Genomic DNA, 16,998 nt, shown 5'->3' with positions numbered 1-16,998 from the left:
GTAGTGTAATGTCAGAGAAGCGTTTCCTCTCCACTCATATCTGGCCCATTTGATGCAGCCTGTACGCATCGGCCTCTCAGTGCGTCTCAGTCTATCTCTGCCTCCTTCTAAAGCAGAAAGCAATATCTGACAGAAAATCAGAGCTCAGCGAGGGAAAGGCACGCTGACTCACTTTGAATCAAACCACTACGCTGCTTCAGTGCCAATTTCCAATCCAGTGCGCGAGCCGTTTCCCAATGCACGCTCATCCAGAGGAACCCCCTGGAACAGAATCACCGCTACGGAAAACAGTAGCATCAGTGCCGCCCAGCCCAAGAACCGAACGCAACGTCAGATGAGAAAAGGCGCCGAACAGCTGCTCGGCTCGCTGCAGATGCGCAGCCCCACGGCAGCCACGCTCCTCCACGCAGACGGCAGGTTTGCTTTTCATTCGGCGGTGATTATACTGAGTACCTGTCAGGCTCACACTTTCAGACGCTGAGCGATGAGAGAGAGAGCTGAATGTCAACACTAAAAAAAAGCCCGCGGGCTTCCCGCAAAACGGTTTTACGCGAGTCCGACAAACTCTGAGAAGGACCGGTCCTTCCAAAGGCGGCGGTACCCAGCGGTTCGGTTACGGCGGGAACGCGGCGGAGACCGCGTTTCCTTCGGGCCCTGATAGGCCAGCTCCGTCTCTCCGTTTACAAATCTCACACCATTTTATGGACTCCTCCCTTCCAGGGAGGCAGGGACAGGCTGGTATTTATGACCGACCAATCGGAGGGGCTTGATTGCCTTCTGGGATAGATGGGCCTCCAATAATGTTAATGTGACTTGTGGCAGCGATAAGACTATGGCTAATTACACATGCGGAATCAGAGAGAGCGGGCCTTATCGCGCGAGCAGATGCTCAGAAACAGATGTGGATTTGCACGGCAGCAGTTTCGGCTGCACCCGACAGGCACTGTGTCTCAGCCGTACGCGAAGCTGGCTCATCCGTGAAAATTCTGAAACACAGGCATATCCACAACAGCATTAAAAACACAGTCTCATCTCCTACAGGTTATTCACTGAAACGCATCAAAACTGTACCACCAGAGAAGCAAAAGTATTTAAAAAACCTAAGAAGCTAAAAATCTCAATTATCAACAATCCACTCAGTCCAGCGCTTGCTTTAACAGTTCATTCCAACGGCAATGCAAATGTCCAACTAGCGCCATCCTTCCAAAACTACTCAACAGTGAAGAGCTCATTCTGCTGTGGAATCCTCTCCTACTGATGCACTCACAGCTACTAGAAGTCAGTGCTGGGCACGAGCAGCAGTGCAGAACTGGACGTACCGTACTTTAGGTCTGATAAACAGAGGCCCTCAAAAAAAAAAAAAAAAAAGAAAGAAAAACAGCCCAAATTGATTACCGAGGCTCCCCAGGACAAGCATTAATATTCACCGCCTCTCCTCTGCTTCTCCGTTCAGCCGAAGACATGATTTTCAAACACGGTGAGCTTCTTTTTTTTGATTTGGGATGTAGACATCACGGGCATGAGAACCTCTCTCAGAAGCGTTATTGATCAGCCTCAGTCATATGCAGATTACTGATTACTGGCCCGTTGCTAGCAATGGGACTGAGACTGACCCATTCACTCTTACCACCTCTCTCTCTATAAATACATAAAAGGGAAAGTACAACCAACCACCTACAGTGGAAAGACATGAATCTTGAAATATGAGAAAAAAGCATAAATAATGGCATATAAAAATGAATATAATGCACAAGGGAAAGAAACACTAAAGGTGGTTAAAAGCTCAGGTGTTTTCAGAGGCTTTGTGAGCACGCTCATTCTGCGTGGTCTGTGTGGTCTCCGAGGAGGACAGGCAATTTCTCAATGTCCTGTACAACGAGAAATATTGCATGTATTGTTGTTTTGCAGAAGCAAACGTTTTTTTACTTCCCCCATATTTCTCACATTTTGTGGTGATGTGCTGTTCTGTCATGACCTGTAGTATGTAATGGTGCAATCGCAGCCTGTTTCAGCCCATCCTAACCAAAGCAGGAGATATTGCTGTTCTGTTTGGGTCTCGTGAGTAGACATGTTACAGTCTATCTTAACCATATCACAATAACCCAACACAGTCCCTTCCCTCCCTTTCCACATACAGTAAACGTGTCCCACGAAGAACGGCCAAAAACAGCCACTTCTGTCCACTGAGGTGAACGCACTGCCAGACTGTGCCAGGGGCCCTTCAGCTAGCAACACCCTAGCAGCAGCCAGCTGGTCTCTTACTAACAGCGACGGGCAAATTGATTCTCCAGCTGCTCGGGCGACATCTTATTTTTCCTGCCATGGAAACCAAACTGCGAAGCGCCAAATCTCGGGAGACAACCAGCGAAATTCTCTTGGCGGCGGATGAATGGAGCTCACACAAAAAAAAAAAATGAAATGCACAAAAATCTGATTAGTCATTTCAGCAGGATGAACGTTCAGCCACACGTCCCCCGATTGGACAGGTGAGAGGGAGTCGCCGACGGCAGCGCTAAGCGCGGGGGCATATTTTTTTACAGGAAAGCGGAGCTCAGGTTTCTGTGGTTTCCCGTTTTCTTGGCTTAAACGCGGCAGCAGTCAGCGCGTGCTACGCAGCCAGTGCCCCGGCCACACAAACTAGCATCATTAGCAGCAAAGCAAGAGAAACCACCCCAGGAAACACCTGACCATATCATATTTTAAAATGTGCCACTTGCAAAGGCCTATGAGAATTTATAATCGAATGCAACGTTAGTAAGGGATATATGGTGGGCGGCTAATTTTTTTTTAACCAGCAGACGAGGTACATTTACATTTTTTGATATTTTTTAAAAAGAGTTTTTAGAATGTTTTTATTAATCCAAACACTGATTTTTTTTTTCTTGATCTAGCTAACTTGCAGAGTTGTTTATATACCTTGCCAATGGTAACCAATGGTGCCAAGTAGCATTATATCCAACCTAGTAATTAGCTAGCTATAATTCACAATGGTGGAATGCTCTCGTGATAGCAAAAGTGCGCCTTGCCAAATCTGTTCATTTAAGTTGACGACAAGTATTGCTAAGGAATAATTATTGCAGTGTGCATGTAAACAGTGTGTACTGTATGTTTGCAAGTGAGTGCATGCATGAGAGTGAGGATAGAAGTTCAGAAGTGCGAGAACGAGAACGACTCAATACTTAAATCGCAAATATCTCCACAAATTGTTTCTCGGTCTTTTAAACGCACTTTGCTTCTCATATGCGTACATATATAATATATGCTAAGCTCCGGCTGCTATGGTAACGGTGAGTGTACAAAATTTGGACACAGTTCAGTTTAGAGAGAGAGAGCAATAGAGAGACTGAACGGGCGGAAGATAATCCTGGAAGAGCGGAGCATTCCAGCAGACTACTCTCGGCCAAAAGGGTGGAGGGACGCTTGTCCCGTGAAATGGATTTACACTGAAATGAGAGTGGAATCAGCCACACTCCAACACATGCAGGGCACTCTAAACTCTCCTGGTCATGTGATCTCCACCCAAAGCCTGCCTAAATTTGTCAGAATTAGAACCCCTGCAGCAGGCAGGGAAAGAGCCTGGCTAACAAACTTTGCAAAGTCATGTTTTCCAAACGGAAGCAACCGTGTAGTAAATGAACACACCCGTATATACCTTACCACGGTATGGTATACCATGTACACACATACCCATGCACACACAGAGTTTAAATAGTTCATACATAGTAGTTTACAATATCTAAATCGCCATATTTTACAGATGTTCCAGTAATAAAATCTATATAGAAATGATCGATATAGCACATTACACATAAGAGAACTTCATCATGCTGACTATATTTGCTTTGAATGAGCTGATTTGCTTTTTCTAGAACAACCGAGGCTGAAAATAGAACAGAAAATGGACATCACTGCCTTACACGCGCACACCTTCGCATAGAAGCAGACACATAGGGTACAAACGTACACATGCGCACGCACACACTGGAGCTAAGCAAAAAAACACTTTCTTTCACCTTGATACAAAGAGGGATTCGGGACTAAAAGTCTAAAAGGTGACAGCGACCATTAATAAGAACTATGCGCTCTCTCCTCTAAACTGCATACATGAACACACACACACACACACACACACACACACACACACACACTCGCACAGGCGCACACACACACACAGGCACAGGCACACACTCGCAGGACTACGGACAGAGACATTTTAACGCGGCGAGACGAAAAGGGGGAGCCCGAGACGGAGAACAAGTACGACAGGATGAGCAGAGGAGAGGAGAGGAGGAGAGGAGCGGAGGAGAGGCGCATGCAGGGTGTGTCTTTACCTGTCAAGGGCGTCATGGCTCCCGGTGGCTCCGAGCAGCAGGAGCCCCAGAGCTGCACTGTCCTCCGACGCGGACGCAGCAGGAGCAGCAGACCCCGCAGCTACGGCAGCAGCAGCAGCAGCAGACGCAGCACCAGCCGCAGCAGGCCCGCTGCCTGGCTCCATACTACTGACTCACTGCAGGAACTGCCTATCAGGGTGTGGGGGGAAGGGGGGAGAGGGGGAGGGGGGGGGGTGAGAGCAAGGGAGAGATCAGGCATCTGTTTGTATCTAAGCTCCCAGAAAAAAGCCAGAAAGAAGATCTAACTAACCCCCTTCTCTAAAAAAAAACAAATCTCTGCAACCTGCTAGAAACGAGTAAAGTGCAGCCGTGAAGATATCATCGGCTAAAGCTTCAGCATGAGTCAGAATACAAACAGAAAACTGCTTTACGTTCAACACAGGCTGAACATTAAGTAGCATTAACAATTACGAGATATACAAGCATCTTATCTGGAAGGTTTCTTTAGCCCCACCAAAAGTTTTGAGTTTATATTCAAAACCGGCTGAACGAAGATGAGAAACTATGATGGAATACCCGATATCTCGTTTAGGACGATTCTGTCAAGCTCTCCTGCCCAGGTGAACCCATTACAAAAGTTGAAAGAAGCCCCATTATTGCCATTCTACCCCACCCTCCCCAAATTTCTCAATTGTACCCTGAGCCCACTGATCACCTCAGCTTGCCATTTTCAGCACTAGACCCACTTCACATCTTTACTTGTTTGATGGTCAGTTTCCACAGGTATTACTATTTTTTTGAAAATGTATGGGATGTGTCAGGCTTAAATGGAGATAAGTGTCAGGCTTAAATGGAGATAAGATCTCATTTTCGGTGTGTTTACCAGAATTACTTTTTATTGTTTGTGAAATTTCTGCTTGGTTTTCTCAAGAAGCCAAGGCTACAGGAAATATCCTTGAGCTCATCTGAGAGGGAAAATGCATAATGAACACCTGGCCCAAGCAGAGAGAGGCACAAAATTAAAATATTAAGGACATCAACAAAGCGGGAGAGATGAGACAAAATGAGTCCTCTCTCATGTTGAACAATAAAAATTATATGTGAATACAACGCACACACAAACGCACACACACACACACACGTGTGCGTGTGCATGCACACACACGCATGCACGCAAGCACACACATGCACACATGCACGTACATACACGCTCACATGCACATAGGCACTAATGAGTTTGATTGGTTGAAATGAGTTGCCATGAACATTGAAGCTGGAACATTTGTCACTCCAAGTCAAAGCATGCTCTCCCTTGTTAAACACCCTTCTGCTGTTAGCATGCATTATGTAGTTTCTGTGTCTTAAAAGAAGACCGCAAAGTACAACAGGGATGATAGTCTCACAATTCATTCTTCCCTGGCAATAAAGCTCAGTCTAAGAAGCAGGTTTATTTTGTGCATTGTTGCATGTTCCATCAAACGTAGGCACGCACGCACGCACACAGACTTCTCTTCCCCTGGACGCTGCAGATAAGTTGCCTATGCCCACACCTTCAGTTCTGTTCAGCCTGAAGGACTGCTCCTGGCACAGTCCTGGGGTCAGAAGGATGGCATTGCCATGGATACAGCGACAGCCTCGGTATTGTTGGATATTTATTGTGCAAGCCAAATTCCGAAAAGGCCAGTAGCGAGAGCAAACACACTGCAGAGGACAGCCGAGGAATCCATTACCGCCATTCAGGCTCTACGTCTTAGCAAAGTTACCAACGCAGAAGCTAAGAGTGTGAGGAAAACGCGAAATGAATGGGGGGGAGAAAAGCCTGCTGTCACCTTCTGGCATTATAGACATGGCTTTTAAAATGGCCCCCCTGTGCTTTAACAGCCATTCAAAGGTGGCCTGATTTTCTTTTGTCGTGGTGAGCGCACCACGGCAACCCATCTCTCCAGACTGGGACTGGGTCTAAAAGCCGAAAGCAGTACAGGACAAGCCTAGAAGTGTACACACAGTATCCTGAATTATTTATTTATTTATTTTATTTACTGTGAGTCATTCCAAAGGTATTTGCTGCACATGTCTGATAATAAAGAAGCATGACCAAAAACAATATGCATGTTGTTCTGAATGAGTTTTTGAATAGAACAAAAACACATGAAAATAGTTGCATCACCACAGCACTAATCAGCTCTAGTGTACCAGCTTTCACAGGCAGGCTGTATGGCTATAAACACACAGAAAATCATAAATGCACACGCCCAAAAACAGAAGGAGAGCACAGACACACAATTCCACCAGTATGCTGCTCATCCCAATGAACTTCAGCGAAATTAGTCTGGGAGATGTGACAATGACTTGTCTCTTAATAAAAATGGCTGAGAACAACCAGTGTTTGAACATACAGCAGTGTCAATAAACCTTGGCCATTCGAAGCAATGCCGGACCTTTCATAGCCTGGAACAGAGGTATATGATCCCCATGAACGGCAATGAGATGAGAAAGAGCAATCAGGACAGATCTCTCCCTCTCTCTCCTCAGTCTTATTGTCTCCTCTCAGTCTCCCCTCAGTCTCCCCTCCAACTCCTGTCAGTCTCCCCTCTGTCTCCCCTCAGTCTCCCCTCCATCTCTGCTTTGTCTCCCTCTCTATCTCCTTCTCAGTCTCCCTCTCAGTCTCCCCTCAGTCTCCCCTCAGTCTCTGCTTTGTCTCCCTCTCTGTCTCCTCTCTGTCTCCTCTCTGTCTCCCTCTCAGTCTCCCTCTCAGTCTCCCTCTCAGTCTCCCTCTCAGTCTCCCTCTCAGTCTCCCTCTCAGTCTCCCTCTCAGTCTCCCCTCCACCTCCCTCTCTGTCTCCCTCCCTCTCCACCTCCCTCTCCGTCTCCCTCTCTGTCTCCCCTCCACCTCCCTCTCAGTCTCCCTCTCAGTCTCTGTCTCTCTGTCTCCTCTCTGTCTCCCTCCCTCTCCACCTCCCTCTCTGTCTCCGTCTCTGTCTCCTCCCTGTCTCCCTCTCTGTCTCCCTCCCTGTCTCCTCTCTCTGTCTCCCTCTCTGTCTCCTCCCTGCTGTTCTGTTTCAGGCTGCATGGTGAGGATTCAGCCAGCTGTGAAGACCCAGGATGTGGGATAAACCCTGACTCGGCAGAATCAGACAGAGCAGCCCGGGAGCAGACCCAGACGGCGTTCTCAGGGCGCTGGCTTAACCTTGCCTGGAGGAGGGCGTAGCCAACGCGCCACCCCAGCGCAGCCGGCAAACATCAATAAAACGTTTTTCTGACATTTTCAAATGTCAAAAAAGGAGACTTTAAATCTGCTTGGAACCCCAGGAGCAGGCAGTAGGCTACACCAGTGCTACGGTACGACCAAGGAAGCGCCCAATGATGATTTACAAGAATAGCACAAACAGAAAAATAGAACACAGAATGTAGCCTACTTTTCCCTGCTTCCAAAAACCTTTATTTTTTGCCCAGACTACCAAACTGTGATGTTTTAAAGTCAAGGACACTACCAGTTAATTCCGTCTCCATACACAGACACACTCACAGCAAAGTTTGGTTTTAGATGAACAGAGACGAGCTCGTGTCAGTGCGTCGCGCTATCGCAAACCGCAGGGTGACTCCACCGGGCCGGGCCCCCCTTCGCTCGGCCTGCGATTACTCATGCCTGATACGCTACAGTGGCCGTGACCGATCATTTAATGAGATCCCAATCACCTCGCTCTGCACGCGCCCCGTCGACTGACGAGCCCGACACCAGCGCCCGGCTCGTCGCGCTTCCAGCCCGCTCGTGCCCTCGTTTCCTCTCTGCGTGTGGCCCGCTCCTCCGCTTTCTCATCCCTCCTTCCGCTGTTGTTTTGATCCGCTTTGACATGTGAAGATGGTTTTCTTTTTTCTTTTTCTTTTTTTTTGAAACAACCCTGAACCAAAGCAGAATTGATTGCAATGGCTTTGCAGAGGGCTGCAGAGTTGCACAGCTAGTGAACACACGGGTGGAGTACCCTTGAGTAAAGTAGTCACCGCTAATTACATCAGTGCAATGGCCACCTGTAAAGGCAGATAACACACAGAGGCCATGTAGGCAGTGCTAGATAAGGGCATCTGCCAAACAAATTAATAACAGAGAGGGAAACAGAGAGGGAAACCGAGAAGCGGTTTGAGCCATTCTGAGGTTTGACGAGAAACAGGACAGCGCACCAATTAGAAGCTGTCTGCCGGGATTACACCAACCAGCTTCTCTCAAGACCTGGAATGGCTCAGTTTGTTATGCAGAGAAGTACAATTTTCATATCCGCTGTATTATACACAAGTCATGTGCATCTGCAGAGATTTTCATTAACTAATGGCAGGCACAAGCTAGTGGGCTCTGCTCTTTTAAATGCAACGCGCGCACTGATCTATACCAAAGCTTTTAATTTGACTCCCAGAGCTCGTTGACATTTAGCACACGTCTCTCAGATAAATTGCAGTGCTCAAAAGACACGCATTCAACTTTCTCGAGAAAATTTTAGGATACCTGAAGCAAAATTAAAAAAAAATCTTTTTGAATGATTTTTAAATCTTCTACTTTCTCTTCATTATGAACTGCATCATACAGCAAACACAAAATTGGAGAGAACAGAAAGAACCCTCAGACGTTGTAGCAGTCCCACAACAAAAGCAAAAAAACAGTAGCTTTGTTCTTGAGGTTAAAGGTGACGCAACTTTTGACAAGAAGCTGGTTGCAGATAATCTCTATGCTAATTCTCACAACCAGTGCTAATAATTGTGGTTGAGAATCTTAGATGCTGACAAACGGATTTGTCCCAAGTTACCCTATTGACCAAGGAAAGATTAGCACAGGAAGGATTTCTTGCACAAGAACCATGCAGGGTTTAAGTTCTTGCAAGGTAAGAGCATTCGCATGAGTCAGATATGATATGACGCTGCGGCAGATGGCTGGTCCCAGTCCCAGCTGAGGCCACACCTCAGAGTACCAGCATTCAGAACTAGTGGCACAGAACATTCATTTCATGCCAGTGGTTCTTGACATATCCGGAATGCTACATTCACACATGACTCGGTCACCACCGTACAAGAAAATCACTTGCTTTTCAGGCCATTTCAGGAAGCAAAATAAATCATTACACTATAATTACTTTCTTTGCAACAGTGAAGCAATGACACTGACCATTAATTTTAGCTCCAATAGAAGGGAATGAGCACCCTGAGATGCTGAGAAAAAATAAAAATAAATTTACAATCATAAATCTCTACTTATGTGTGAGAGCTTAACAGCTGAATTTGGTCCACTGAACATTTGAGACACAACACCTCTAAGGCAAGACTATATATTTCCCTTCACAAACAAAGGCTCATCTGCACCTATGAGTCTATGAGAGTTAAAGATTACTCCACAGTATAGGGTAGTGGGGGGAACAGACTAACAAAATATGACAGAAATCATACAAAGTAGGAAGTGGTGCAAAAATACCTAATTACCCATCCATTAATCCGTTAATCCTCGTTGATTGTTTAACCTTAAAAACAGATCCAGGGAAAATGTGAGCAGTTATGGAGCAGGATCAAATCACAGATAATAAGGAACTTGGCAAACCACAATCCGTTGCGTTAAAAATGCATTAAAAATGTGCAGATTTCAGCCCGCCCTGCTATAACAGCGCAAAAAATAGACGACATGGAATTACATGAGTGATTTACCTGCTGCAGGCAGACACGGCCTAATCCTAACCCCGCTGCTGATGGAGGCTCTAAAGAGGAGAAGCTCCAGGACTAGCAGGTGCGCAGCGAGAGCACGTTTCCCCGTTTGCTCAAGCGCAGCTTCGTAAACCCGACTGCAGCAGTTCTCAGGACGAGCGACAGAGAGAGGATTCTCACGCCGCACGTCGGCTGTCTCTGTCCCACGACTCGAGGGTGGAAGAGAATGCTCACTGGGCATTTTCGACTACACCGACTCTCAAACATCAACACTCACAGGGCCAAATGAAGAACATTTTAAACATCTTCAAACCTTTTCAAATACCAAACTTTTTATGTGCGTAAACAATTTATCATTGACCAGACTTCCAAAATGCAAACCTGCTGTATGAAGTGATAAACACAAAATTGCTCAGCTGAAGGAATTAAGGAGGCCTAGCATGTGCGATCTGACACAGCTCAGGAAGCAAACTCAGATGCACCAGGGGGCTGCGCTTCTCTCCCCGTCCCAGCAGCGTGTGTGCGGGCGAACAGAGACAGAGTGTGCGGTGTCCCAGGAGAGCGGTTCCCCCGCCGGTTTCTCTCAAAACAAAATCCGGTCCGACACCTGCACAGCTCCCGGCACGGTTCAGTTCACATCACCCGGGGGACGATCGAGTTGCACAACGTCAACAGGAGACCGGTCTGACAGCACCTACCGCATTACCCGCTGTTAATCCGCTGACTCAGAAGCACCGTTCTGCTTGTTTGGGCTAATATCTAGAGGAAACATTTATTCCAATTGTTTGGACTACATGCGATGGCATTTCAGAATCCCAGCGTTCTATAGGCTGGAGAAGAAATGCTGCTCCTTAATTATCTCTACAGGAGCTCAGCAGGGCGTGAGTAGAGTCTAATGTCTTAATACACGGGTACAACAGAAAGAGTTGCTGCTTGGCAGGAAGGATAAAAGAACATGAGCTGTAAAGTGGATGAGGAGACAAAAGGAACGAATGCACTTCAGAAGTTTTCGGAGGTTAAATTTACTGGCAACTATAGAGCGCATAGAAAACACAGATCTGATAAATTACTGCTGCACATGAATGGGGGAGGCAACTTTTGGCAACCTCAGTAACAGAAAAGGGACTGGTCATGTGTCAGGGCGCTTGCCAAAATTCCAGCACGCCCAGACATTCCAAATAAATCCCGTTTTATCATTCCTGACACTGATTTAATGTTACGTAGCAGAAAACTAATACAAATCCCCTGCACACAACAGGCTATCAATTTCTTGCAGATTAAAAGCTGTATGCTTTTACGACAAAGAAGGACTGCTTTTACATGTACTTTTGTGATCAATATTCCTATATTGATTTTTCAATAAAAACATCAATTATATGGTTTTTGGAAGCCTCACGATTGCTTCACTTGCTCTTAGAAAAGTAATTCCCATGGTACCTCTGGACAGAAGTGTAAATCCCAGTGTTTTTCTCAGGGAACACCGTCTCTCTCTATCTGTCCACCTAACCGAACCTCAACAAGTGAGTGCCACTGCCAACACAATCAACTTTGATTCATCAGGTGTCACTCCAAATTACAACCGAGTCCTCAGTTGAGCTACCTGGTCAAATTAACGTGTGCATGTGTGTGTATGCATGTGTATGTGTATTAGAATTAGCAGACCGTACGGCATTGAAACTGGTTCCAGCGTTGCATCCTGGGAATTGTCAGAAAAATTGGAAATCAAAGTTGACCGTGAGAGGGCGTGTGCCCGTGATCGTTATGGAAACCGACAGTTCCTCCCAAGCGCGTCGTCGAGGCGCGGAGGCGTCACGAGGCCACGGAAGGTTAAGATGACGAAGGCGCCCCCAAAAAGGCTGCCAAACGGCGACTAGCGAAGTCGGCATGGGAGACCGAGTCTGAGAGGTACGCTGAAGAGGACGGGGGGGAGCAGGAGGAGCGCAAACGCCTCCGGGGGAAAAACACGGAGAGAGGGGAAGACAGAGCGGGGACGGAGGCTCGCCTCCGCGAATCACATGCTCCGAAAGCACCGGCCTTGGCGGGATTTACAGCGGGGACTTCCAAATGAGCCCTGCTTCAACGGCACAGAAACATCAAAAAATAAAACACTTTTCATCTCGGCAACCCAAAGGGTCACGCACTAGTTAGAAGACGAGTGTGCAGTGCACAAGGACTCTACAAAGGGCACCTTGCCTCATTTCCTGAATAATTACCAGTGTGACACACGGTAAATATCATTAAACACTTTCAAATCAAATCAAAGATTCAGATGAAAGGTCAGTATGTATTTTTAAAAAGTACCTCAGGGACATGTCTGGGGCAAGTGCCAGTGCCGTTCACAAAGCGGTTTTTATAAATTCTTGGCACATTCACCAAAAAACTGTCCCCGAGTTATATTTCTATGAACCACAATACCTTCTCTAAAGCGTTTAACTGAATAGGCAGTACACCTGTACCAAAACTGGAGGAAGGAAACTTGAAAATGATCCCTGTGTAAAGAGGAATCAGGATTTCTCATAGAACCACCGCAGAACACTTCTGAGGTAATGGAGGAATATAAAAGTTAACGGCCGTACAATTCATTGGCACCCTCAGGAAAAGCTGAACAAAATGAAGAACCATTCAATAATTCCGTTGCTTTCCAAAGTGTGCTGGGAAGTGGGTCAAGAGATTGGTCAAATTAAACACAACATTCCCAGCATGCCCTGGACTAGAGTAGCAGTTTGAGGTCAAACGATAAGCAGAAACACTAACCTTTTAAATATCAGCACAATTACTGACTGATTTTTTTTTTTTAAAGTTAAAAAAAACATTCCAACATTCAGAACAAAATTATTTCATATAATTACATGCTTGAGTTGGCTGAATGTGGTTAGCTGAAAATTTGAGCAAAATCAAGAAAGAATTTTACCCAGATCAGCTCCTTGTATGTCCAGGTTGAGAATTGTGACATGTTAAAATTGAATTGCATTAAATTGCTAAATACACTAGGCTACACTGGAACTCAAGCAGGTGAAAGTGCCTGCTTAAGTCGTGGGCACAGGACATTTGAGGAACCCTCTGTTTATCGTCTTCTGAAACATCAGGGTGTCTGTTCCACAGGCTCCACAGTGAGAGTGCCCTCTGAGTGACTCAGCAGATCTGCACGGTCAGTTTCACTGCGAGGGGAGCGGAGGACTGCCGGTCCGGGTTCCAATTAATTACCGACCTGCGAGCCGTGCCAAACACCCACAAGCCCGCGAGCGTGCCAACACGTTCACCCCTGCAGCAACAACACGCCTGAAGCAACTTCCTGTGTTGCAGTTTAAATGCAGAACAAACACAATGGAGAGGTAAGGCTTTAAACTGACTGTCACCGTTCTCATTAATTACTGTAGATATTTTCATACAGGGTGATGCAATATGGCTCATATTTTAAATACTGGCACAGAGGTACGGAACCTGATGTTTACTAAAGCTATTCAAGTTAAGGGCAGAGGGGCTCCCTAGAGAACGTAAACCCACAACAACCTGGTTTACTACCCCGGTTCCTTAGTGACTGTATCGACGCGCGCGCTAATTTCCTAAATGCCATTCAAAACCACTCAGTCGCAGAAGCAATAACAACACAATTAAAAATCTGTAAACCAATCTTCATGCAATTTCGATTATTAATACCGGTCCCTCTCCTTTCGATGTAATTTTAACTGCGCGTATTCAGAAAAAAAAAGAAAGAAAAAAAAAAACAGAAAGAAACTGAAAAGCGCGCTTCGGTGCACTCTGCGGTAATGTCTCCCGGAGCCGTGATGACACACTGCGCCAGGCTTATCTGTGCCTCTGGTGCCAACACGCCCGCCATGTCCGCAGATCTCCCAGTCTGGTGCCAACACGCCCGCCATGTCCGCAGATCTCCCAGTCTGGTGCCAACACGCCCGCCATGTCCGCAGATCTCCCAGTCTGGTGCTAACACACCCGCCATGTCCGCAGATCTCCCAGTCTGGTGCCAACACACCCGCCATGCCCGCAGATCTCCCAGTCTGGTGCTAACACGCCCGCCATGTCCGCAGATCTCCCAGTCTGGTGCTAACACACCCGCCATGTCCGCAGATCTCCCAGTCTGGTGCTAACACACCCGCCATGTCCGCAGATCTCCCAGTCTGGTGCCAACACGCCCGCCATGTCCGCAGATCTCCCAGTCTGGTGCTAACATGCCCGCCATGTCCCCAGATCTCCCAGTCTGGTGCTAACACCCGCCATGTCCGCAGATCTCCCAGTCTGGTGCTAACCCACCCGCCATGTCCCCAGATCTCCCAGTCTGGTGCTAACCCACCCGCCATGTCCCCAGATCTCCCAGTCTGGTGCTAACACGCCCGCCATGCCCGCAGATCTCCCAGTCTGGTGCTAACACGCCCGCCATGTCCGCAGATCTCCCAGTCTGGTGCTAACACGCCCGCCATGTCCGCAGATCTCCCAGTCTGCCAGCGCTGCAACCTGAGGAGGAGCTCTAAAGGGCTTTCTGCCTTTACCAGGGATCCTCCCCCCCACCCCCAGAGCACCGGCCCTCGGTTACCCCCAGAAAGAAAAAGGAAATAAAAGAAATGTATCCTTTAAATGGGAAACTCTTTTTTCTCCACTTTGTATTAGAGTTGGTCATTTAGGACACGGGCGGCCACTCTGGTCCAGGGAATTCCAGAGTGTGCTGACTTTCACTGCTACTCCGCTTAACTGATCCATTAAAGAAACAGATTTCAGTTAACTCTACCTGCTTTATGGATCTAATCTTAATCTGGTTGTCAATTTAAAGGCACATACAAGAAACAACTGAAACTTTAGCTCACTATTACATTACAGCCATTTAGCAGATGCTCTTATGCAGAGCAACTTGCATAACTTTTTACATACAATAGCTTTATTCATAGAACCCATTTATACACAGCAGGGTATATACTGAAGCAATGGAGGTTAAGTACTGTACCTTGCCCAAGGGTACAACGGCAGTGTCCTACCCAGGTCTAAGGTTACAAGACCAGCTCCTTACCTATTATACTACACTGCCGCCCAGGACCAGGGTTGGCCTGGTTCACCCTGTAACATTAACACAAACAGAAGAACAAAACTTGCCAAAGAAAAGCATAACCCATATACACCATTAAAATAAACAATGTGGATACCATGATATAAACACATCTAAAAAGGGTATATCCAGTTTGTGATTAGCCCTATCAGTTAGTAATAATAACAACATGAGTACAGACTGGCATTCACCCAACTTCTTTATTGCCACAACAGAGGGATTTATCCCTATATGAGAGAACTAGCTGCCCACTGGTTACCCTCCATAGTGGAGGAGACATAAAAAACTGACAACTCACAACAAAACTTTCTACCACTGCATTCTTCAGGAAGGACTGCAGATGGGGGGCATGGATAAATAGTCACTAGGCATTTCTGTGTCTGTTTGGGGAAAAAATATAATTTGTGGAAAATTACCAACTCGCTGGATGATTCAAGAGAGAAGCACCGCAGAGCACAGATAAGACAGACAGACAGAGAATGCAGAAACAGCATGTCTGAGGCCAAACCACGCTTACTCACGCCAAGCACCTGAAAAGAAGCAGAGCTGGGATTGGCTAGGGCTCGGAAGGGGACCTCCAAACACGTTTCTGCTGGAAGTGATGGTGGGTTGGTGGGACTGCCAAGAACATTATTTGCCACGCAGCCAAATTCATACTTTGCTTTATAATATACTGTTTTCAAGGAGGCCTTATGCATATAAAATATGCACCATAGCATTCCTGGGAATACTGAAACTGCAAGTACTGTCACGCACTGTACACACAGAACACTGCCTAGCAAATAACAGCCACAACTGTCTATGACAAAGTAATAAAGCATTTTCCCAACATAATTAACTAGACCTCGCTGATAACATCTACTTTCTTTGTTTCCGTTTCTTTGGCTGAGGCCAAAAATGTTACACTGTTTAAAAGCCAGAATGTACTGCACCCAAATATTCTTACAGCATCAAATCAAAGCAAGCTGAAATAGAACATTGCTGGATAAGGTGTGCTCCACCATGCTGTCAAATACTTTATCACATACACAAATATATATTCAAGTGACTCGCACCATAAACTAGATACTATTGACCTAGATATTAATAACTAGATATTATTGACCTGAGTGTTGGGTTTCATTAATGCCAAAATGGGGAGAGCGACTGCATGCTATCAGTGACTCAACAATTTCAACTAACCATCCTGTTTTACTGTGTAAGTATTTCAACTGGTTCAGACAAGTCCCTGATTGACAGCATGGACAGCCTTCACCCGTTGTAGGGTTTAGGGTAACTCAGACTCCTTTCAGCCAATTAAAAAATTTTATACAAACTCAAACTATGACATTTCAGTTATATCCCTCTTACTGCCAAATGAACATAATTACACATAATTATTCTGCAATATGCACCTACACTCTGGAGGTTGACTAATTACTGTATACTTCAGTGACTCCTGAAAACATTCCACACCTGTGTCACGTACCAGCACGCTTAGTACGAGGCTAATCCACACTACCCTGCTAACAGAAGGGAAAGGGCCGCCCGAGCCATCTACCGAGAACAACCCGTTAATCAGCTGGTAGTGTGGGGAGAACCTGCGGAGACAGGAGCGGGGCGCTTGGTGGATTAAAGACGGGCCGTGTACCTGTGCTGCTGGAACCCAAGGGGGAGTGGCCAGAATAACAGCCCTGTGCCCCCCCCCCCCCCCAATGGGCCAGACTGCGGTGAACCATCCAGAGGGGTTCAATCTCATGTGGGATCTTCAGGGAGGGAGGGGGGGAAAGAGTCTCGAAAAGTGCTCACCCCCCCTTCCGCACCCGCCTCAGTCAGAGAGGCCTGAGAAAGAAGTGAGAACCAGAGTCACTACGGCTCCCCCAGGTAACGCTACAGGAACCCACACCTGTATATAATAATCCCTGCTCATTTAGGAGCTGGATGATAGATTGCTTTTCC

The 16,998-nt window shown here is 46.6% G+C and overlaps 1 protein-coding gene across 1 annotated transcript in view; it reads right to left on the bottom strand.

Moving 5' to 3' along the window:
- The window catches only part of arhgap32a (Rho GTPase activating protein 32a), a 105,162-nt gene that overhangs the window by 63,842 nt on the left and 24,322 nt on the right, over positions 1-16,998 (bottom strand). The window contains exon 2 of the mRNA XM_035385664.1: positions 4,332-4,520. Within this exon, the coding sequence (XP_035241555.1) occupies positions 4,332-4,495 (164 nt within the window). The 5' untranslated portion in view covers positions 4,496-4,520. The remainder of the gene's footprint in view (positions 1-4,331; positions 4,521-16,998) is intronic.

Source organism: Anguilla anguilla, chromosome 12, assembly GCF_013347855.1.
Source record: "Anguilla anguilla isolate fAngAng1 chromosome 12, fAngAng1.pri, whole genome shotgun sequence".
In the NCBI taxonomy this organism is placed as follows: Eukaryota; Metazoa; Chordata; class Actinopteri; order Anguilliformes; family Anguillidae; genus Anguilla; species Anguilla anguilla.
The sequence above is the reverse complement of the archived record's forward strand: the minus strand, read 5'-3'. Positions and strand labels throughout refer to the sequence as shown.